Source organism: Brachionichthys hirsutus, chromosome 13, assembly GCF_040956055.1.
Source record: "Brachionichthys hirsutus isolate HB-005 chromosome 13, CSIRO-AGI_Bhir_v1, whole genome shotgun sequence".
NCBI lineage: Eukaryota > Metazoa > Chordata > Actinopteri > Lophiiformes > Brachionichthyidae > Brachionichthys > Brachionichthys hirsutus.
In genome coordinates this window covers 11,169,807-11,193,625 of record NC_090909.1, presented here as the reverse complement: position 1 = coordinate 11,193,625, position 23,819 = coordinate 11,169,807, and the positions used below count along the sequence as shown (strand labels likewise).

The 23,819-nt window shown below is 46.0% G+C and overlaps 1 protein-coding gene across 1 annotated transcript in view; it reads right to left on the bottom strand.

The window, feature by feature from the left end:
• atp9b (ATPase phospholipid transporting 9B) overlaps positions 1-22,270 on the bottom strand; it is a 31,399-nt gene extending 9,129 nt beyond the window's left edge. The window contains exons 1-15 of the mRNA XM_068746886.1: positions 22,191-22,270; positions 18,998-19,168; positions 16,524-16,674; positions 15,652-15,765; positions 15,382-15,490; positions 14,727-14,785; positions 14,298-14,349; positions 12,782-12,876; positions 10,758-10,838; positions 9,073-9,148; positions 6,873-6,949; positions 4,531-4,691; positions 4,293-4,435; positions 3,561-3,673; positions 956-1,195 (exon numbers count right to left, since the gene is read on the bottom strand). Of these exons, the coding sequence (XP_068602987.1) occupies positions 956-1,195; positions 3,561-3,673; positions 4,293-4,435; positions 4,531-4,691; positions 6,873-6,949; positions 9,073-9,148; positions 10,758-10,838; positions 12,782-12,876; positions 14,298-14,349; positions 14,727-14,785; positions 15,382-15,490; positions 15,652-15,765; positions 16,524-16,674; positions 18,998-19,168; positions 22,191-22,270 (1,722 nt within the window). The remainder of the gene's footprint in view (positions 1-955; positions 1,196-3,560; positions 3,674-4,292; positions 4,436-4,530; positions 4,692-6,872; positions 6,950-9,072; positions 9,149-10,757; positions 10,839-12,781; positions 12,877-14,297; positions 14,350-14,726; positions 14,786-15,381; positions 15,491-15,651; positions 15,766-16,523; positions 16,675-18,997; positions 19,169-22,190) is intronic.
• Between the last annotated feature and the right edge of the window lie 1,549 nt (positions 22,271-23,819).

The window sequence follows — 23,819 nt, the reverse complement described above, 5'->3', positions numbered from 1 at the left end:
GAGAAAAGAACGCGTGAGGACGGATATATATAATCATCGTGTGTGTCCCCCCCCCCGGGCGGTACGGTGTCTCATTCAAGCTCGGGTCCAGAGGCCTGGGAGCTTGAGGGTTCTGCGCAGGCTCTTAGCTGTCCCTAGGACTGCGTTCTTCTGGACGGACAAATGTCAGACGTTCCTGGTTTCTGCTGGAGCCATGCACCCAGCTTGGGGGTCACTGCCCCGATCACTACTGGAGAGCCATGCACCCAGCTTGGGGGCTACTGCCCCTAGTGTCCCGATCACTACCATAGCCATGCACCCAGCTTGGGGGTCACTGCCCCTAGTGTCCCGATCACTACTGGCTCCACTGTTGCCTTCACTCCCCACATTTCCTCCTTGCTATTTCTCCAGCTTTTCGTGTTCCTTCTTCCTGATGCTGCTGCTGTCGCTCGGGATCGCTACATCCACCACCACCACCACCACCACCACCACCACCACCACCACCACCACCACCACCACCACCACCACCACCACCACCACCACCACCACGTCAGGCTGGTTGGCCGTCACCAGTTTGTCCGTCTAACCCTAACCCTGCTGTGATGTGCTGCACCGTCTCAGGGCCTGCTGGGGCTCCTGTCTGGAGTGGTCGACCCCGGCCTCTATTGATCTTGTGTTTAGGGCCTGTTCTTGTGCTGCCATGATTCGTGCCTTCGTGCTGTATTGGAGTTTAAATTGCCTCGGAAGTCGAACACAGGAGTCGAGCCGAGGCGAACGTAACACACGCGAACGAAGGCGGAGTCGACCCGAGTAGGTTCCGTCCACCTTTCTATTTTTTTTTTTAGATAAGATCCAACCAGATAAAGAAAATGTAAATCGATGTGGTTCTGACTTGAAACACACATTACAGTAACTGTAATCTGTAACCCCAAACGCAGCTTTGGTGGAGCGTAGAGCCAAACGCCGGGTCTCTCACCTCATCGGGGCTGGAGGCCTGGTAGGTGCGGTTGTCATCACCGAAGTCCTGGTCGGCCTCGGCAGACTCCGTCTCTCCGTTCACGCTGGCGTGCGGCTCGTAGACGGGCGTGACATTGTGGCAGAGGGCGATGGCCTTTACAGCCTCATGGATGCGACTGCTGACACTTTTGCGGACTTTCGGCCCCGATATCTGCGTCTTCCTCAAAGGGGTGGAGCCACTGGAGGTCTGCGAGGTCACCTGATGTTAGGATAAATAAAAAGGACAGACAGAGGCTGCACCTTTAGATCAATCGCACATGCGAGGCAACCAAACGCTCCTGAAAACGTAATCCGAGGGAAGACCGACCACACGCCACGAGTCACTTGAGTGTTCTTCTTATAGGGTGAGAGTTTTAGTATGTTATCAATGTCAATAGTCACTTTTCAGTCAATTCACAATTGAGGGAACCGGTCTCAACCTGCACTGGACCGGTTCCCTCGGATACCGCCCTCACGCCGAGCGACATCTTTTACGTCTTCTGACATTAACAATCAGGGAGCTGCCGCGTTTGACAGCCTACCGGTACTCGACCGACGCATTCCATGTTATCTCCTTATTAACTTTCGTCCGTGGCAGGCAGGAAAAAGGAGGCGGAGTCAGGAGGACGGTAGGCGAGCAACCTTGATCAAGAATGACAGCGAGACGAGTGAGAGACGAATGCAAATGAAACATGTTGCAGAAAGCACAGCAGAGCTTTAGAAACAGACGTGTGGAGGTTTACAGACATTAGTGGAAGATGAATATGCAAATGTAATATAAATATATAAACAAATGGCCTTTTGGTTGTACTGTTACCGTCACAAACCTTAAAGTATCCTAGAAAGAGGATAAATGATTCAAATGTCTTAACCCTTTGAGTGCCATTCACATCTAAACCCTCACGTTGAAAAGAGCCAATAACTCCGGAACGGAAAATTGTAGGAACACACTTTCTATTTTCTGAAGAAAGAAGAGACTTTAATCTTTCATTTGGTTCGACATTTGCGTAGTCATAGTAAATAATATTCTGTGGGGCTTGGAAAATCGGGAAAAATGTGCGACACCTGGGTCACTCGGCATATAGCTGTTCTGAAAATGGCTGGCACTGAAAGAGTTAATCTCACCTTCAAGTTGAAGAATACACAGCGGATTAACAGAAACTTGATCAAATACGCATTCCTAATATTTCAAAGAGAAAAATGTCAAACACTAACAAAAAAGTACAAACATTACCTTTAGTCCAAATACTAAGTTCCGGAGTCACTCCTGCTTTTCTCTCAAAAACATTTACGTATTTAACAATTGACACTAATCGACACGTCTCATTATTATCTCTGTGCATTTGAGAAGACCATGAGAAGTTAGTCGCTGCTTTTATATAAAATGACAATAACAATTACGCATTCAGTGTAAGGGTGTGAGGCAGATGTTTTCTGATTCCTCCAGATGTTTGGAGCCGGCTGAGAACGAACAATATCATTCTGTCCAGAATGAAGCAAGACTTGAGCCACCCAGGGAGGAAAGCACTTGCTTCCAGGAGAGTCACCAAGGGACACCCCGGGATGAATGAACAATACAGCCGTCAGTCCTGGAAAACTTGTGTTTACCTAAATATAATAAAATGATGTACAAGGAGAGGCGGGATTGAGCAGGGCAGAGGGAAATATGCTTCAAATTTGTTCTTGGATCATCCCCGCCTACGCTTCTCAGCACAACGAAGGACGAGTTTCACTGAGATACGATGCATTTATGGACAGGCTGCTTTTACTGGCTGCAGTAATTTAAACATTATATTCCCCCCCCAGAATATTCTCTCTGATTTTTAAGTACATCTCTTATTGTTATTAAAACTACCTTTATAGACTTTAGCAGAATAGTTCCAAAGTTTATTCTAAAAGCTAAACGAAGGTTAATCCATTAATCCTCGAGGAAAGGGACAAGTATCCGCAGACGGAATCCGGTCTCAGGACGAGGCTCACGCTCTCATCCTCGTCCTCGGACGGAATCCAGTCCAGGTATGAGGCCGGGACCTACGACTAGAAATCATTCCTGGACCGAGCTCGTAAATCAATTTGCTCGTATCTCAAATATATTTTTCCCTTATAACATAACTGAAATAATTGTATGCAAAGTAATGAATGCTGTCTAAACACACCTTCGAGACAGACGACAGCGTGCAGAGGGAGGGTGAGCGAGAGAGAGCTGGACAGTACGTACACACTTTATACAGTAATCGTACCTTTACATGTACTTTACACGTACCCTAAACATAAACTAGTTCTGCCTTTGGAAGGCTTTGTGTTCTTGAAGCGTCCTTCTGTTAGAGGATTGTACATGTCGTCGACGGACTCCGCTCGTACTGGCGCAACAAATCACGTACGGTAACCACGGTCACGTTTATCGATAACTCCATCATCATCATCATCATCATCATCATCACGCGTCTTTTCTTCTCACTGCCATCCTTACCACTCGCTTTCATTGGACCCATCACTTTACATTTGAACTGCCCTTGCTTCGTTGTCGTTGCTGGTGACACACCTGTGAAGCATTAAACTAAAGTAAGAGGCGGGGCAGATCTTACCTGTGCGTACGACTGAAAGATGTGGCTCTGTATCTCGTCCATAGTGTCCATGCCGTAGGACACAGTCCCCAGATGCAGCCGCTTGAAGACCATTTCATTCTGCGTCAGAGTGCCTACAGTTCAGGAGAACACCTTGTGAGACTTTCTCAGCTGCTTTCTATGCCGAGCCCCCCAGAGAGCCCCCAGAGAGCCCCCAGAGAGCATTAGCCACCCGCCGACTGCTGCCCCCCCAGGATGAAAGACGATGACGGATGCATTTTGTGCCGCACACCTGCCATGATTACACCCGTTACTACTCTGCCGGTCCTTGTTGGTGTTTTTACAGTGAACCTCGGCCTTTTCCCTTTCAGATAAACTAAGCAGGACATTTCGCACGTTAGAAATAACTTATTTACTTGTTGGGCAAACTGTGAAATATTGCTTCCACTGTTCCAAGTAGTGAATCTTAGTCATTGTACATCAAGTACAAATAGGTCATCTACACATACCGTACTGCTGATTGGCTGATTCATGCATCTTCATCCATCCAAAACTAGTCAAGAATGAGTTTCTTTGACTGACAAATACGCTGTCTGGAAATATCAGGTTGACCGTATGGTCATGCGGTCAACCTGATATTTAATGACGAGATGATTCCACCATCATGCTGCTACATAGAGCATTTACCATCTCGACTAGCTTTAATTTAAATCCTGTAAAGGTGAAACTCCGTCAGTCCCTTAGGAAACCTACCAGTCTTGTCTGTCAGCAGATAAACTAGCCGGCCCAGTTCTTCTGGAATGGTACTGGTTCTCACAACGGTGCCTGGGATGTGCTCGTCTTTCGTGATCATCCAGCCATAGACCGTCTTCCCCATGTCCAGGTTCACACGTAAACTACACAAAAGCAAAGCGATCGACAACAGGAAGAAGAACGTTAACAGCAGGAGCAAAAACGTCGACTCCGTTAATGTGAAGAAAGAACAAAGTACCTGATGGGGATGATGTAAGAGAAAAGCACAATAAATCGGAAAAGGTTGCGAAGCCAGGGGCTGACGAATCCCTGCAGCGCTACCATGACAACGGACAGAACCACCTGGGCCAGGAACAGGGCCTTGGTTAGACGGTTCAGCTCCAGGTCCAATAAGCCAACCTGCAGGGAAAGCAGGTCGACACAGCAGACATTACCAGAACGGTTCTATCGTTCCTGTCCGTTCTGTGCTCAGTGATTTGAGGAGATCTTTGTTTTTCGTTCAATGGAAATCGTACATTTCGTAAACTTTCAGTATAACCCCCCCCCCCCCCCCCCATCTGTGCCAAAAGCCTGCCAATATGTTCCACAGGGAGAAAAAAAACCAAAACCAATGAAAGAAATTCTTGGCTGCGGGCTTTTACCATGCAAACTGCCAGCGGAACATAAATACGTTTATTGGTGGCCCTTGTTTGTGGTAAACAACAAGCTGCCTTATTGACATGCTGAAGTATTTGTCCTTGAAAGCGGCGGAAGGTCAAAAGGCTTCAAAAATAGAGTTCCCAGATTGAGATGGCTCCCTAGGAAAAACAGGACAAAAAAAAAAAGAGGGGCAGAGTTGCCTTTTATTTTTCGAGTGCATCTCCCAGCCAATCGAGCATGTGGGAAAAAGACGTCAAATAAAGAAATGGCCGTCCCCCTCCTGGCAGCGCTCGCAGCAAAGCCTCGCACACAGAAGGCTTTCTTCTGACGCACCACGCTTACAAAAACAGCAGAACATAACATCGCTCCGACCTCAAATAAAAGAAACTGCCCTGAAAAGGAGAGGATGGGAGGAGGGGGGGGGGGAAGCAAAATTCCTCCGCTGCCTAAACCCCCACCACGCTTATTCCCCTGAGGACTGGGAGGCCAGTGTGACTGATTTATCAGTTGCTGTTAAACTTCCAGTAGTGGAGTGTGCAGAAGGGAAGGGTAAGGGGAGTGGGTGGGTGGGTGGGTGTCTCCCCACCCACCCACCCACTATATGGTTCATGGTTGAGCTACTGAGAAAAATAGGAGGTTTGGGTGGATTAAAATGAAGAAAAATTAAGACACAGAGCACAGAGCATGCCTGAGAAGCGAAGGATCCCCTTCAGCTTGAACAATGGCTGGTCGGAATGTCCCAAGCCTTGCTGGGGATCGGATGAAGTCATTATTCATTTAGTCAAAGGGGGGGGGGGGCTCAATTACCTCAAAAGATCCTATCAATGAATAAAAAAGCAGCATATTTTCCTCCATCCATTAAAAGTGAACGCGCTGATTCGACCCGCCCGCGCGGCTCGTCTTCTAGCGTGAGCCTGGACCCGGATGAAGGACCGCCGTCGGGAAATGAATGTTCGGCGAGTTCAAGCCGTGGAATATCAGGAGGTTGCTCAGCGTTCCAGACGAAGGGAATGAACCGATATTGATTGCTGAGAAGTTCTTAACAACTTGAAGTTCTCTGACTCAGACGGCGTTTGAGAGACAAGCGAGCACTCGGACTGGAACATGCGCCCCTCTATTGAAAAGCAGCCTCTTGTCAAGCCGCGTTGTTCTGCCTCTTTACCCCGACGGGGGGGTCGGTCTGACAGCCCTGAGGCAACGAGTGACTCTTCACGTGACCTCCTGTCAATCTCCCACCTCCATATTGGCACTTCTGACATCATATCGGTGGTTCCTGAAACAAGACTGGCGTCTGAACCGTGCCGCCGCAGGAGGACGTTACCTCTGTAAAGCTGAGGCACGTGCTGCACACCCAAGGAAAATCCCATTTTCATTCATCTCCTCAGTCCAAATGCTGGACAGGGATTCCGTCAGATGATGATGTCATTCCCCTCCTTCGTTAGCTCATTGCCCCTTTTTTTGCTAATTAGCGACTGGTCCTGACCTTTTGCATTAACAGGTCCAGCTTTTTTCTAGAAAGTCAAGGTAAAAAAAAATAAAAAATCACCTCCCCACAGTGATTGATTAGTGATTAGAGGGCCGGGGGGGGGGGGGGCTCCGAATAGCTGAGGCATTTCAGAAAACATTTGTAGAAAGCAACATGATTTCAGTTTATTGTTCATGTGAGAGAAAATATATCTCTGCACATGTGGAAAAGAAGAAAGTGTGTTTTAACGATCTGCCATGAAAAATCCGTTGATTAAAAAAAATAAAAAAATACATATAGTACTGACATTTTATACATCAGACCGTGAACGTTAGATTACTAAATAATAATAAATCATAGCACAGCAACATACAGCACAAAAATATGCTCTTAGAAAAAAAACAACCAAAACTTCCATTTAAAGCATTTAAAACAGATACTCGTACCAACAGAACTGCAAACCCTAAAGCAGTCACCTTGTTCTTGGCGAAAGACGTGTTCATTACGCTTCTGGTCTCTTTGCCAGTGTAGATCACCGCCCCGATCACCGTGCCTGCCAGAGAGAGACAAAAGGAAAGTAATGCTGCTCGTTAAGTGCACCCCCAACATCTCTCTCACACACACACACACACACACACACACACACACCTTGGTCAAATAAGACAAAGTGCATGAGAGGAAACACAATAAGGTTTGTCTCAAGCCAACAGACAGGCGTTTAATACGCTCAGACTCAGCTGCCCTATGGAAGCTCATAAAACCTGATCAATACGCTGCCAATTCATTACAGCGGCCTTATAACAAAGGATTAATTACTCATTAATATTAAATGAGCCTAACGGAGGAGCAAGGGCCACAATAAGCCGCTGAAATATATAAAAATGAAGTTAAAAGTGAGCAGGGAACGAGGCAGGACAGCTGAAGCGCAGCCGGAGAGCAGAGCGCCGTGTTGCAGGACCCGAGGAGGAAGGCGAGGAATTGCTCTGGCGGATTTCTAACTCCAGAAAATACTGAACGAGGTGATGAATCGCTTTGTGGCTTCAATCTGAATATGCGAACAGCTAATTCTCCACTCACAGCTGGGCCGGGGCCTACAAAAAAGTGAATACATGGTGACCTGGGCCAGTTCAAGAGCCCAAAATACCACACTAGAGCCCAAGACGTGTCTGTCAAGGGGGGGAGGGGGGGGGGGGTTGTGGTGTACAATGACATTCCCAAGCAGAGATGATGTAAGAGGTTTAAGTCTGGCTGTGTGTGTGTGTGTGTGTGTGTGTGTTTGTTCTTCTTTCTTCTGGTCAAGGTCAGGCCGGAGGGGAGAGCAACGCCACAAATCAATGGTGTGGCCATCTCTGCAAGCGTCAGGAACACTCAACCGACACAACCGTTTTTGTGGGGAATCGTTTAACACGGGGGGGGGGGGTAACTCCGCCGTGGGGATTCTCAGAGCTCTTCAAACAACTGAAGGGCTTAGCGCCATGAACAGAGCCACAGCGATCAGGACATTCATGAATTACTCAAACGGAAATGAATTGGGAAATGTTTTGAGAGCATCGATCGTGCAAATCTTTCTTTTTTTTTTTAAAGCAATCGTGTCGATGGAACATTTTCTGATTCCAGCCCCTAAACTGAACGGATGTGCTGCTGTTGGATAAATGAAGCGATCTGATAATGCTATGCTGCCGTCGACTTAGAAACATTGGAATGGAAATCAACATTTTATAAACTTTTTATTTATATATAATTTTCGTTTATAAAGAAAAAATGAGAAAAAAAATAATGATGCACAACAAACTTTTTGATCGCTTCTATTCCAACATCGATAAATGTGGCTCTGTGGTCGGTGGAGAGGTTTTCATACGGGGACCCTCGTCTGGTTTATTTTAATATCTTATATATTGAAATGTTTTAATGGAATATAATAGAATACAATTGGTGTACGGAAATACTTTCGATCTCGAGTTAAAATATTAATTACTACTACTGTACTTTCTTCTTGTCCCCTGAGGGGTCGCCACAGCAACCATCTCCACTTCACCCTGTCCTTTGCATCGTCCTCCCCAACACCAGCCACTCTCATGTCCTCCCTCACTACGTCCATGTCTCTTCTCCTGGGTCGTCCTCTAGCCCTGTTCCCTGGCAGCTCCATCCTCAGCATCCTTCTACCGATATAGTCCCCGTCTCTCCTCTGGACATGTCCAAACCATCGAAGTCTGGTCTCTCTGACCTTGTCTCCAAAACGTCTAACCTTCACTGTCCCTCTTATTGTCTCATTTCTAATCCTGTCCAACCTGGTCACTCCCAAGGAGAACCTCAGCATCTTCATCTCCTCCACTTCTAGCTCCGCCTCCTGTCTTTTCCTCAGAGACACTGTCTCTAAGCCGTCCATCATGGCTGTCCTCACCACTGCCTCTAAGCCGTCCATCATGGCTGTCCTCACCACTGTCTCTAAGCCGTCCATCATGGCTGTCCTCACCACTGTCTTGTAGACCTGTCCCTTCGTCCTCTCTGACTCTCTCCTGTCACAGAGCACACCTGATACTTTCCTCCCCCCGTTCCAGCCTGCCTGCACACGATTCTTCACCTCCTTTCCACATTCTCTCCATCACTCTGCACTGTTGACCCGAAGTACCTGAAGTCTTCAACCTTTACATTTGAGATATAATTTAAACAACTTACCAGATGCAACAACTGTGCTGGCCCAAAGCGTGTTTTCAATACTCAGACTCTCGTGAATTTGTGGCTCCGTGTCCTCCTGCAAGACAAATGAAAAGGACGAACATGCTTCACACCATGTTACGGGTCAAGCAGTGAATCAGGCAGCCATGCTGGTTCCCCGCGCTGCCGTGAGCAGCGTGCCCACGCAACGTTACACTCCACCTAAATATATCATAGCCTGAAACATACTAGATCATCTCCTTATCGAATGCTTCATGCACTCGTTTCATTGCTCGTACAGATGTTTGCTGCAAAGATGCACTGCTCGCTGTGAAGATGCTGCAACGCCCGTCTAGACTTTGCTACAGAACAGAAACGAAACTCCCCCGAGAGGCAGAGGAGATCGATCAGGGCGAGAGACTCTCCTCAATGCTGGGAATTTATCCCAGCAGTTAACCAACTTTAATTAGTGTTCTGGGCAAATAAGAAAACACCAGACCATGAAGCCAGGAATTTTGCTTTCAGACATATACAAGCAGGCACACACACACACACACACACACACACACAAAATTCAGATCACTTAGAGGAAATTCTCCCTCAAAATGAAAGGAAATCAAAGCTGAAAGCAATTCCAACTTAAATCCAGCGTTTTGATAATTAAAAGGAAACATTTCTGCTCAGCTCCTGTTATTTATGAAACTTTCTAAGTCAAGTTGACTTTTGTGATGTCTGTGATCGTGGTCGGTAGTTTGGCGGTAGTTTTCAGCTAGACAGAGCATCGCCACCTAAATACCTGGGCTCTGCTGCACCATTCATTTACAAAAGCTCCAGACCCGGCTGTGCAGCCTCTCGCAATACTGTTACAAGGTTTGGCCTGGCGATAGAGCCTCCTTTTAAAAATCAGTTCAGAGAGTGCATATAGATGAGATTTCGGCGATAAATAAGCCCCTGGAGAGCCTCCCGTTTCACCCGTCCCTCCCAGGTTACCCCCTCGTCTCTTAAATCAAGGAAAACGTCTGAAAAGGGCTCGAGTCCGGAGAGCTCCAGTTTCAGCTCGAATTGCTCAATATGATAATTATGATACCGAAGCAGCCACATCCTGTCAATCCACTCAAAACAAGGGAAAGAGTGCATGAAAAATAAATGGCAGGTTGCAGCATGCTCGACCGCTCTGACATTGGTTAACTGTGGTGTCCATAACGGCAGAGGGTCTCAATAAATGAAGCAACCATATCCGTCTGGGGGGGGGGGGGGGGGGGGGGGGCTCATAAATAGGTGAGTTCATTTGCTGCGGGTCTGTGGGAACTCTTTTTTTTTTCTTCCCATCCTGCTGAAGACTAAAAGCAAAGGAAGGCCGCAGAGGATGAATAAGCGGAGGAAGTACTCGCTCACTAAGCCTGGTGTGTGGCCAAGAGTGCAGACAGACCACAAAGCCTCCCTTTGTACTCCGGCCCTCCTCTCTGTGGGGGCTGCGCTAATCTGCTATTAATAAAAAAAAATCACTGAGCAACAAGCAGCGCTGGATGGACGGAGCTGTGAAAACCTGCCCGTGATGTAAGAGCTATTCCTGCTAGAGACGACAATGGGCCCAGATGGACACACACAAGCTCGCATTGATGTGGACACATCTTCTCTGTCGGTCCAGCCTGCATGTGTGTAAGGTTTGTTTTAAAGCGTAGGAACGCGTCAACGAGCTGCCGTACCCTGGTGAAGTTCCCCTCAAAACTGTGGATATCCAGCTGAGGCTTCTGGGCGAAGACGTATGCGCTGATGGAGAAAAGGTCCTGAGACAGGGAGACAAAGCAGGATTTGGTTGTTTTATAAAGCTGTAGTTTCTTTTTTTTTTCTTACATGGAGGATCTGGTTTCTAGAGCGCCATCTTTGGAACTTCTTGTACACTTTAATTTCTGCAAGAGGCAAATTCTTTTAAAGTGACAACCATTTATAAACAGTCTGATGAATATTAAATACATTTCTTTGTGAACTAAATAAGTGCAATGCATTCTATTTTTCTTTACTATTACTCATCTTCTAAAACTTGAAGCTGCCGTTTATCATCTCGCATTTAAAGAAGTCTGGTGAATGACTGGACATGGAATAAACAGAACAGAACCAAAGGAGAAATCATCCGTTCCTTCAGGCGTCCCAAGTGGCAGTGGGACAGCTGAAGGTCCCACCGCAGTCGTCTTTGTCCCACTCCCAAGCAAATACAATTGATTGTAAATATTGCATTACTCAGGCAGGCAGCCTCTGAAACAGCCAGTCAGATCGCAGTCAGGCTGCATTGTCCGAGTGTGAAGGCTGTTTTACTGAAGCCTCAATGGAAAGCAGGATTTTATAGGAGATTCAGGCCACGTACACACGTAGACGGGCTTTTAAAAGGCCTGCGCTTCAAAAAAAACATTTCAATCCACACGTAACTGCATAGATAAACACACTCATAAGCCTGCCAAACCAATCAGCGGCGTAGTTCCCCAAATCCCATCCAATCAGAACGTTCCGTCTCTCGTCGTCACTTTCACCAAACATGAATGGCGCCAGGCTCGTCCGTGTGGAACGACAAGGGGGCAGAATTTCTCCGAAACGTATAAAGTCAACAAGTAAACAATAAGCGATCCGTTTTGAAGGCATGCGAGCCGTTTCCGAATGTAAACACATGACACAGCAGTTTTTGTCGCAGGCAGTGATGTTTCGAAAACTTAAAACTCCGTTTACAGGTATCCAGACGCAGACGTAGAAAAAGACGTTTGATTTTGGAGATTCCCGGCTACGTGTGGACAATGGCTTAAAATTCCAGAGATCCAGAGGGAGTCTCGACACATTCAGAGATATAAACGTGTCCGCTGAACATAAAAGACATGAACAATACCACGAGAGTTTAGTCTGAACTTTCAAACTTGCAGGCGGTGTTAAAACTTAAGACACATTTTCCATCCATTCATCCATCTTCTAACCGCTTATCCGGGGCCGGGTCGCGGGGGCAGCAGCCTAAGCAGGGAAGCCCAGACTTCCCTCTCCCCGGCCACTTCTTCCAGCTCTTCCGGGGGGATCCCGAGGCGTTCCCAGGCCAGCCGAGAGAGATAGTCTCTCCAGCGTGTCCTGGGTCTTCCCCGTGGTCTCCTCCCGGTGGGACGTGCCCTGAACACCTCACCAGGGAGGCGTCCAGGAGGCATCCTGAATCGATGCCCAAGTCACGTCATCTGGCTCCTCTCAATGCGGAGGAGCAGCGGCTCTACTCCGAGCTCCTCCCGGATGACTGAGCTTCTCACCCTATCTCTAAGGGAGAGCCCAGCCACCCCACGGAGGAAGCTCATTTCAGCCGCTTGTACCCGCGACCTTGTTCTTTCGGTCACTACCCAAAGCTCGTGACCACAGGTGAGGGTAGGAGAACGAAGATCGACCACCGGATCTGTGCAGGGTCAGCATTGCTGCAGACTTCGCACCGACCCGTCTGTCGATCTCTCACCCCATCTTCCCCTCACTCGTGAGCAAGACCCCGAGGTACTTGATCTCCTCCCCGACCCGGAGGGTGCTCTCCACACATTTTCAATTTATTTATTTGACCTTTGATCTTTAACTTCATTAAAAAGAAGCAGCTCCAGAATATTGGCGCTGCGCATCGTCAGTTTCCAGCAGCGAGACGTCACTTGATGGCCGATGCTTTGAGGGACAGCAGAACGCTTAGCCGCAGCTACCAGAGATTCACCACACGGTATCGTGTCCATACCCCGACCGCCGCTAGCCGCTGTGTGCAGCCGACGGCCACCTTCAGCTTCCAGTCCGTTTCTCCATCCAGCTGATCTGTTCTGATGAAACAGGAGCCTGGAAGACAACAGAGACATCCGCCATGAACACTACTTCCTGTTAGCAGACAGCGATCAGTGCATTAAGCAGCAGACCCCAAAAGCGCCTCTTAAATCCACGCACAGCGCGAGAATCCCATATTTCAGATATCGCACAACAAAAGAAAACGGCCGGTCCTTCAACCGACCCGTTTTGTTCATGTTTGACTGAATCCATTATTATACTGTAAATATAAAATATACGATATTCAAAGGAACTTTGGCCAAAGATTACAGGAGCATGATAAATGTTGACAAAAAGCTTTAAAAGGTAAATAAAATGCAGTTCACTGATTGGTTGAGGTTTGTCAGTAACATCCACAAGTGGCTGCTAAGAAGTTGGTGATCATAGAGAACAATGTCAGCCTGAGTGTATTAACTATTCAACCTCTCTGTAGCAGGAGGAAGACAAAGGTTTTCTAACTTAGGGTCATTTCAAACAGAATATTACCGATTTTATATTCATTTTTTTGGTTTCAGTGACATTCACCAACACATTTTAAGATGGCTCTTACTGAAACTCTAAGGAGCGTTTGATCTTTGAGAGACTGTTATAAAAACCTCAGAGCGTGCTGAAACACACGTTACTCTAATCATCTGGAATAGACTAGTGCCGGGCCAACAGTTGTGGACGTTGAGGACACGGCAGGGTGCAATAAACATTGAACAGTCATGACCTGTATTGATCTGAGGTAATATTACATGAGACTGATGGATGAGAGCAATCATTTGACAGCGAGGGTAAAGGGCAGCTGTAAACTCTCCCCGGAGTGTTAAGTATGATGGAAAACATCAACACAAGGGCCATGATTCATGCTTCCTTTCTGCTGCGATGGCACTTTAGCTCCTCACATGACCTCTCTGAGTGCGTGTGTGTGTGTGTGTGAAAGACAAAGTATATGAGACTGTATCCGTTTATGTGTGCGAGCTACAGGCGTAAAGACGTCAATAACACCCTGACAAGATTATTGGCACATCAAACATTGATGGAAATGAAGTCCTCAGAACATTTCCTCGTCAGAAAAGATCCGGGATCTGACGCAGCTCATTGATTGATTGGAGTTTGCATCATCAGTCACGGGAAGAAAGTGGCGTGAATCATGTGAATCGCTTGCTCCTTTGCTCAGATGATGTCAGAGGACTGCGACTGCGGAGAGGAGGCTCCTTCTCACAAACAACATCGTCACACCGTTTGTTGAAGCGCAGCAAACCTAGATGAAGGGCTTTCTCGTTTATTTTACGCTCGCTTTGCATCGATATTTTAATGATTTATTATTTTTGAACAAAGACACTTTCTCTATTTTTCAGCCTTCATCATTTCAGGAGGAGTTTTGGACATTGGCGATCTTCAACATCGTCCCGGGTCACCGGAATAAAGTCACCATAGCTTCATCTGCTCACCATTTTTCTCTGACGTCCTCAAGAATATCATGTCGGCAGGAATCCTTTGGTTCTGCAAAGAGGAAGAGGAAGTGAAACTAGTGCAGTATTGTTGAGTAGCCAATCAAATGTAGCTGCCAGAACACTTAATCAAGGTCGAACAAACAATAATGGAACTGTGACAGTGGAAAAAACCTTTTAGCATTAAATAAAATCATGTGAATCAAGAAAAGTCGGTGGGAAGCATTTGCTAAAATGATGAAATAAGCAAAACCTATGAAAGCAAAGCAAGTTAAACTTGTAACAAAACTAAGGGATTAAATATTAACATGTTCTAAATGCACACTTTGTATTCCAGAAACTGTTTTGTTTTTTTAACAGTGACGTTCATCCCAGAAAACGGATCCTCATAAATGTCCTCATAAATGTCCTCATAAGGAAACGCGTTACCTTCTCAACAATGATCAGGTCTCCAACTTGTATGTCGGAACTCTTCACTTGAACTTTACCTGTAAGGGAAAACAACAGAAAGATTTAGACTCTGTTTTTAAGCAGCCTTGTTCCTTTTTAAATAGGCAGAAACTAATATACAAATATTCATTTCTGTGCCTTGAAAGCGACGCCCACTCCTCATGCCCCGCCTCTGGCCGCTGCTCTGCTCGCTCACATTCTAACAGCTCGATTACCGCCGCCATGATAACATGACACGCTTCTGTTTTCATCTCTGGTCTGGGGGTATACAGTAAAAACTATGGCACATGGGGGGGGGGGCACTCTCATTTAGTATTGGCTCAATATCCGTTACAAGCCTCCTTCCTCTGGGCTCACGGGCTGCCATTAACGGCGTGAGAGCAGCACGCGAGCACGCCGAGTGCGGTCACGGATATCACACGGGAGGATTTCACCACACGTTGCTCCGGAATCGGACGGCCGTTAGAAACCGAGAGTCAAAAATCAATGCAATTACAGGGAGACGAACGGCGGCTCAAGTGGAGCGCTGCCTCTTAATTGCCCGGGCAGAACTAGACACTGGACTATCCTTTATCGTAACGTCAGCACACATTCGCAGCCGCGAGGAGGCGTTCGGGCCGACCCGGCCGCTGACCTCGTACGGTGAGCTTGCTGTAGAGCTGAGAGTTCATCTCTTTGTCGCGCCGGTAGCGTCGCACTTCGTCCACCGCTTCTCGCACTATTGTAACGGTTAACACAAAAGCCTGAACGACAAAACGAGAGGACAGATCAATCAAACCATGATCATTGACAAAGAACCCAATTGACCAGTAGAGATTAGAATACTTTCACACCGATCACAAACTCTAGAATTATCGGGAATATGATACAATTAAGTACAACGTAAACGCTGACGTGTACTTACCAGAGGAGCCCAATATGTGTACAAATATCCTATTTTCAGCGACGGCACAAATTGGGAACACGCCACTACAAGGAAGTACAGATTGAGAAAGAACTTGAACTGCTGGTAGAGAACCTGGGTGGGAAAAGAGGACAAGAAAACTGAGGCGGGTGAAGTTTTAAGCAGCGAGAGTCAAGGATGACGACGGCAGCGACAGAGTAAGACGGGCGACGCACTCCGGCGCCCAGAACAAATGCTAATGCTGCTCCGCTTGCTTTACCTGAAAGCTCATGGATCCGAACTGGCTTGAGAAGCTCATACAAAAGCAGGTTGGGAAAGAACAACAACACAGGAAGTGAACTTTAGTGAATCTAAGGTGCTGAACTGACTGAATGGAATCCACCAACTCAGCAGCTGATTTGTCGAAGGTCAGATTGTGAATAATGTTTGCAATAATCAGAGGGAAGCATCTAGTCACAGATTATCAGCGACAAGAGGATCAATGGACAGCGCCTCTTCTGTTAATGAACGCCCTGACCTTCAGGGAGAAATGCACGCTGCTAAAGTCAATTTGTGTGTATTTAATAATTCAGAGTGGAGAGAAGAAAAGCAGGACGACGAGAAATCCTGCATCTCTGTAAGACATTTGACATTTTATAGGCTGAGAACTCTTAATCACGGAGCCACGCGGCTGTTAATAAGCAAGTCTGAGGTCTAATTACAGCCGTTTGGCGTGGGCGTTGATCCGTGAAAAGACGGGACGGTTTCCAAGTGAAAGGATGAACTGCTGCTGTGGCGCTGATGAAAGTTAACCACACACAACTCGTTTAAAACCAAAGGTCATCGACCAGAGCACGAACGCCACGATCGGCAACGGGTCAAATCCCACTCACCCCAGGAACAAAGGTGAAGACGTTGTACTTCTGGTTTTTGATGCCGTTCTTGGGGAACTTCTCTTCACATTTCTCTGGGCAGCCGAGCCACACCGTCCGGGCCTTCAGCTCCTTCCTCCTGCAACACGCGTGGGCCAGGCAGTCCCAGCAGCTGATGGAGGAGGAAGCGGTGATGATGATTGATGGTGAACGCCAGCCAGCGGCAACACTTTGTGATTAGCAAGGCACTAGAATACGTTTCAATGAATCCACGTCTTCAGCGGCACAGGAAGTAGAGCGGACACGGATTTGTAGAAATGTTGGCAGTTCAAGCTCCTCAAAAAGTATTACGTTTTTACTTAATAGTAATAAATGAATCCATATAACTACGTTTGACATTACATTTGTAACAATCGACTGATCCTTTCACTCATTAAATGATATTTTCCTCCACCTTAAAGGCAGTGATCAAACACGGTGCAGAAAACATGCAGGCGGGCAGAACATGTGAATTCGTCCTTGCTAACTCTCTTTACTGTGTGCCTGTTTTATTACTGTGATATTATCGAAGTCCAAAGAACAGATTAGAGGGTAGAGATGGATTGCAGAATTACTTGTATATATATTTGACTTTCTATAAAGCTGCTAATGACAGAATTGTGGCTTATCTCGCAGATCTGATATCAAACACAAACAGAGGTGTAAATGAGGGCGAGAGCCGCTCGATGGGAGCGTGACCTGAACTGGCACCTCGGGTGGGAGGGGGGACAGAGGCTCGGTGGACACCGTCATGCTGAGCAACTTGGCTTTGAAACTTTTTAAGCACGTTGGCATCGAACTAGATAAATAAATCAACTTTGGTTAAAAGTCTTGTTTGCATTGGCCCTGATGATCCCCGTCTCTGTGCACTCCCAGTTCACTTTCACAGCCGCCGTTATTTGAGCAAATGAATTCCATTTAAATAATATGCCATTTGAACAATCGGGGTTTATTCAGCGTGAACTATTTGTGTTTTATAATCCCACACTAAACACACATAAAATTACTGGAAAGCATCAAACTGGTCAGCTGTGAAAAATCCAATTTGTTCATTAGTGGAGGGCACGGGGGGGGGGGGGGGAATCAATACGCAGCTCCGGCTAGAGCTGCACAGCTGCTACATACAGCCAGAATAACTTCTTGTAAATCTATTAGAGATAAAGATATTTTTTTATGTACGTTGGGAAATGTTAAACTTTAGTGTTCAGACATAAACAAACAAACAAACAAACAAACGAATCACGATCCAGATTCTAGGTGAACCGCGTCGTCGTGTTTGACATGAAGATCTTTTTGGGCTGACGGTGCGCGTCGAGGAACTCGACCAAAAACATGACCTCATCCGCTCTTTGCCTTTCATGCTCAACTACCGGTGCGTTGGAAATCCAAACTGATCGGCCACCGATATCAAACGGAAACATCACACGTACACGGACAGAATGCCTAAACGCATGGGAAGCTAAATGGGCTAGCACAAAGTGTTTTCTGACCACACGACACTGCAGGAATGCAAGATGGAAATAACATAGAAAACACTTTCTGGACAAGGTAAACGGCAGATAATGGTGAACACACCGCCTCTTCCAAGTGATTTCACCTCTGGAACGAGGGACCACAGGTGTGTTTGAGTCAGCATCACTGTACAGGCCTGCATCTGTGACGCGTGACCGATAGAAACATCAGGTGTATGTTGGGAGAAAGAAACGCAGCCAAGCAAGGATCACAAACTGGCAGCGCAGGCCCAAATCCAGACCAAGGGAAGCTTGAGCAGCGATGCCCGGTTCATAAACGTGATCACCTCCGAGGAGATTGTGTTTCCGGCAGCCTCGCTTCGTTTATCTGTTAGCGAGAGAACTCAAACGGTTCTAGACGGATCTTGATGACATTTTCATGAAATGTTGGGAATCTTACCAGGAACAATTTATACAATCTTAGTGATGATCAAGAAGAGGAGGGGGGGGGGGTCTCTATCTCACCACTGAATTTCATCCGGATCCGATCCAGAATGAGGTCAGGAATAAATATTACATTTTAAATATTAAAACTCCATTTACAGATTCAAAACTCAGTTATAAAATACACATAAATGCTGATTCACTTTGAATCTTCACTTTTCATGGTTGGTGTATAAAGATACCAAGAACAATCTAGAACCTTTTGATCCAGATCACCATGTGGACGGTGTGAATCCAGTTAGGAGGGGAACGAGCTGCTTGGGGGAGGTCTGCGCTCTCTGAGTGGTTCTCTCAAATTAATTCACAAGGCTTCACTTCAGCCACGAAAGTGGAAACTTGCTTTCAGTGAGCCTCCATCACTGAAAGCACAAATAAAAAAAACTGTTCAGTCAGCTCAATAATATTATTGTCGCCAGCAGGGATTAAGGTTTGGGGGCTCAGATCTCGGACCTCGGCCGGCAGAGGATACCAGGATGCCCTGGGGGGGGGGGGGGGGAATACCTGCCACAGAGGACTCTCCAGCCTCCCATCAGGAACCAGCCGAGGCCTTGCCGTCTCTGGTTGACTCTCGCCCGGGGCAGCGTTTGGTAGTTGCTTTCATCATTCTCAAAGCCCTCTGACATCATCAGAGGCATCTCGTCCAGATTAGACGGCTCATCTTCAGGCGAGTATCTGCGAGGACGGATTCAAAATACAAACAGGTCAAATGAGGTCTGTGCGTGTGTGTTAGGTTCTCTTGTGATGACCTCCCATTTTAAATATAGCAGTTACATTGGAAATGAACCCGCAACATGCAACATGCTTAATTAGAGGCTGAGACTGACACACAGCCTGTGTGGCCAGCGACAGAACAAAAAGGAGAATATTCCGCTTGTAGCACCAGATGTGAAGGAAAACTAACAATACAGCTCAGGTCTTCAATCACTGAGTACTGCAGAGTGTGTCTCCCATTCACGCCGGAAAGACTCCTCAAAGACACATAATGTCTTATTCATGAGGCCTCTCTAAAGAAGCGAAAGAGTGTGTGTGGCAAAACGGGACAGACAGAACACGAACTCAGTCACCTTAAACCCGAGAGAGAGTTACTTTAGCGTGGTTAAAGAACTCGTGCTGCACTTACTGCAAATACAGGAACACGAAGTGGCATCAAACCGTGACTAGCATGGATATCTGGACTAGTGTGCATGAATAACATTCATCTCAGCATCCGGGTCCTGATTCGTAGTGTGACGCATGAGCTGCTCAGTGGTGCTGAAAACTCAACAATCCTCTCCAACCCGTTAATCTCATCCTGAAATACTGCAATACTTCGACATACGAGCGTTCCGAGATACGAGCCAGCCTGCGAGCAACATTTCGCTTTGCGACGCGAGTATAAATTTGAGATACGAGCAGGCTTCTAGGTGCCGACGCTAAATGATCACTAAACCGAGCACAGCTCAGTTGTTCAGTGATTAGTCTTTATAATAAGCGATGGCTCCAGAGAAAGCAAGAGAGAAGGATGGGAGTGAGAAGAAATGACGCACGATGATGATGACGATGGAGATGAAGCAAGACATTATCCATCAACGTAACCGTGGCGTCCGCGTCCGTGATTGGACACGCCAGTAGGAGCGGAGAACGTCAACGACATGTCCAAGCCTCAAACAGAAGGACGCTGTCAAGAACACAAAGCCTTCCAAAGGCACAACTATTATGTACTTTATGTAAGAGTATGTGTAAAGGTATAATTACTGTACAAAGTGTTACGTACCATCCAACCCCCCCCCCCCCCTGCACACCGCTGTTAGAGCTATCGTCTGTCTCATAAAACCATAGTTTAAGTTACAGTAACACTGCATGCAATTCATGATATCATTGTGTGTGTGTGTATCTATATAGCAATTACGCTGTTTTTACATTATTAGCGCTGATTTAGGTGTTTCTAAACGGCCGGAACAGAATTTCAGTTAGCTCGTTATTCTTTGCCTATATAAATACCACCGATAAATGTTTTTCCAACCCGTTTTATTTCTTAATAGTGGCTTAAGTGCAAAGAATCCTCAAAGTGATTCGTTTCGTGCTGCATTTAAACTCCCTGCTACTAGAAAGCAGGGAGTTCAGCCATTTGATTCTTTTAATGGCAACAACATGGAGCGACGGTGGCGCAGGTGGTAGAGCGGGTCGTGATCTGGGAGGGCGGCGGTACAAATCCCCTCTACTCTACTGAACACTGAGCTCTGACATGTCATTGGTGAAAACGCAGCTATGAAGCACTGGCAGGCAAGCCGTGTGATTCGCTCCCACTTCATCGCGAGGAATCCTGAACTTTGCCGTAGCGGCGCCGGCTGCAGCCAATGTGGACGAGCTGAGAGGGTTGTTTAGTGCAATTAATCACGCAGGAATGTGGAGAGTTTGGTTATTTATCTAAAGGTGGGCACAATATGGAAAATGGCTTGTTTTGGGAGTCGGTCTGAAGTTGGCAGGTGAGGAAAGGCAGCTTTTGGCAGAGAAGTGGCTTCAGTTTGCAGCCCCGAGATCGTCACCTTATAAACTTAAAATGGTTTTCAACCAGAAATGCAGTAAAGATGAGTGTTACTGTATATAGTGAGCAGCTCAAGAAAAAATGTGAAAAGTATTTAGATTGTTTAGTTTGGAATTAAATAATGTGCTTTAACTAATTTTGATTTTGATTTGATTCTGAATTTGTAGATAATCTGTTGAGGCTTTGACATCAAAAACAACTATAATTGTAGTTTCTGTGCCCTTTTTACACCTTATCAGAACTTAACAGCATATATTAACAGTAAAGAACAAAACAAAAGCAAAAACCACCCTCACTTCTGATTCATTCGTCTTTGTGAAGATGGGGGGGGGGGGGGGGGGGCTGGTTTGTCGACTCTTTGTTGCAGCCAACACAGTTATTAGAGAAACTAATAGCGTCCTTTGTAGGCGCAGCTTGAACAGCTTCAAAGCCACCACTCTGCAGCCGACTCGGCTAAGCCGGTTCCATACCTGGTCCGAGAAGCAGTCAGGAGAACCTTCCCGTTTAAAGAACAGGAGAGGCAGCCCCCTTGTGACTCCATTTTGAAGGAATTAAAATTAAAAGACAAACACAATTTAAGAACAACTTCTTGCATTCAATGGAAATTGTGTTAGATATATTGGCTGTGGGGCATATATATTATGCATCAGTAAACAGTAACAACCTGCTGCTCGGTCTCAAAGTACCTGGTCATGTGACTACTTCAATTCCTGTCCGTTCCTGACCCTGAGGGCTTTATTAGCTCATCCCCGTCCAGTCTGGAAAAATGAACAAGCTTATGAATGAGAGCTGCAAAACGAAGCAATCGTTTCATGACACGTGATGGACTTTGGTTAAGAAAGAAACAGGAAGCAAGTAGCGCAGAGCTCTATCACAGTTTGCATGTCACCACCTAACGCCAACCAGCAGCAACAGGTTAAACCCAATCAGGTCATAAACAGCTGAATTCCCAGCTTCATGGATGCTAACATCAACAAACCAAGCGTCGTTAACGAGCAGGAGAGATGCCAAGCAGCTGCCAAGAGGTAAAGCTAGCATAACAAGCTAACAAGCTAGCAACACACACCGACAAGGAGCCCGTCACCAAGCGAGACAGCGAAACGCAAACATGATTTAATTCGCGTGTTTCCCGAACGCGCCGCCGGAGCGGCCACACTGCGCTCACCGCACCTTGGAAGTCTGGCTGAGCTGTAGTACGCTGTTATCCTCGGGTTCTTCCGCATCGGATTTAAAGGGATGCTGTCAGCCATCTTGGCTGGGCAGGACATTCGCGCTGACGTCACACAAAAAGGGGTTGGGTTTGTGTGTTGCGTTCAGGTACCTTAGTAAATGTTACGACTTTAAACTGTAACGTGAAGTCGGGCCTCACGCTTTGAATGAATGAAGCGGGTTTGGTTTTGGTTTTCTTTATCACGTTGCCCCTGCAGGATCGCTCAGATCCTGGACAACAGGTTTATACAACTGAAAATAATTAGAAAATAATGTGCAGTCTTCTGACTGACACCATTAAAGCTGATCACTTGTCTCACTGCATTTTAATTTAAATGTGTCTCAAATTATTTTCATCATTAATTCACAGAAGTGAAGATTTAGACTTTACATATTTCATGTGATCGGAATAAATGAATATAATGAATGCAGACAGGATTAGGGGGGCACAAAAAATCATATAATTTACATTCAATATTTTTTTTATTATTACCTCCGCCGAGACGGAGGTTGTGTAAACGCTGGCGTTTGTCTGCCCGTCCGTCCGTCTGTTAGCAAGATAACTCAAAACATCCTGGACGGATCTTGATGAAATGTTGGGAATGTTACCAGGAACCGATGATTACATTTTGGTGATGATCCAGAATCCTGATTGATCCTGGATTACGGATCAGTTTGAAATTTTCAGTAAGATTGCAGTCAATGGCGCGTTGATTATTGACTGATATGAATGGGATTTGACACAGTCATGTAGAGTGGGGACCTCTATTTTACCACTGAATTTCATCTGGATTGGATCCAGAATAACGTTAGAAAAAATAAATTTTAACATTGAAAACCCCATTTACGGATTCAAAAATCTGTTAAAAATACACATAAACTCTGATTCACTTTTACTTTTCATGGTTGGTGTATAAAGACACCAAGAATAATTTATCCAGATCACCATGTGGACGGTGTGAATCTAATTATGAGGGGAATGAGCTGCTCGGCTGTGCTTTTCTAGTATGTCCCTGCTGCTATAAACAGAACTTAACTTATTTTTGTTTTTGAGTAGTACTACTTTGCTGCATGCATGAGGTAAAAGGAGGGCTAACGTGAACTCTTTTCTGCGTTTGAACAGAGAGAAGTAGTGAATTGAACATACAGAGTGTTTGTTCTAGTTTTTATTAGGTCCAACTGCTGTTTAAAAATGACAGTTTCTCATTGTAACTGATTGTTGTCGGTATTTACGACCATGTTTTGTGCTTTGCACCAGCCGTCAGCGTCGGTCAGCCTATTGGAGGAGATGCATTGTTGATTTGAACATGCGTTTGTTCTTTGTTCAGAGCATCCGCACCTTTCCTGCACCTCAGGGATTCTCAGGTTCAAGTCAAACAACTGAATCAACGGATAGAAAAACAACATTGGCAGACGTCAGCAAAACATGAAGAACCGACTATTCTCTGTCATTTCATTAAAAGTTCTCTCTCTCTCTTTAAGAAAAAAAAAAACTCTATATATAATGCACCGGATCAAACAAAGTGTTTAACACACATCTCATTTTCATAATTGATTGCATAAGTTTTCAGTCTCTAGTCAGGTTTTTTC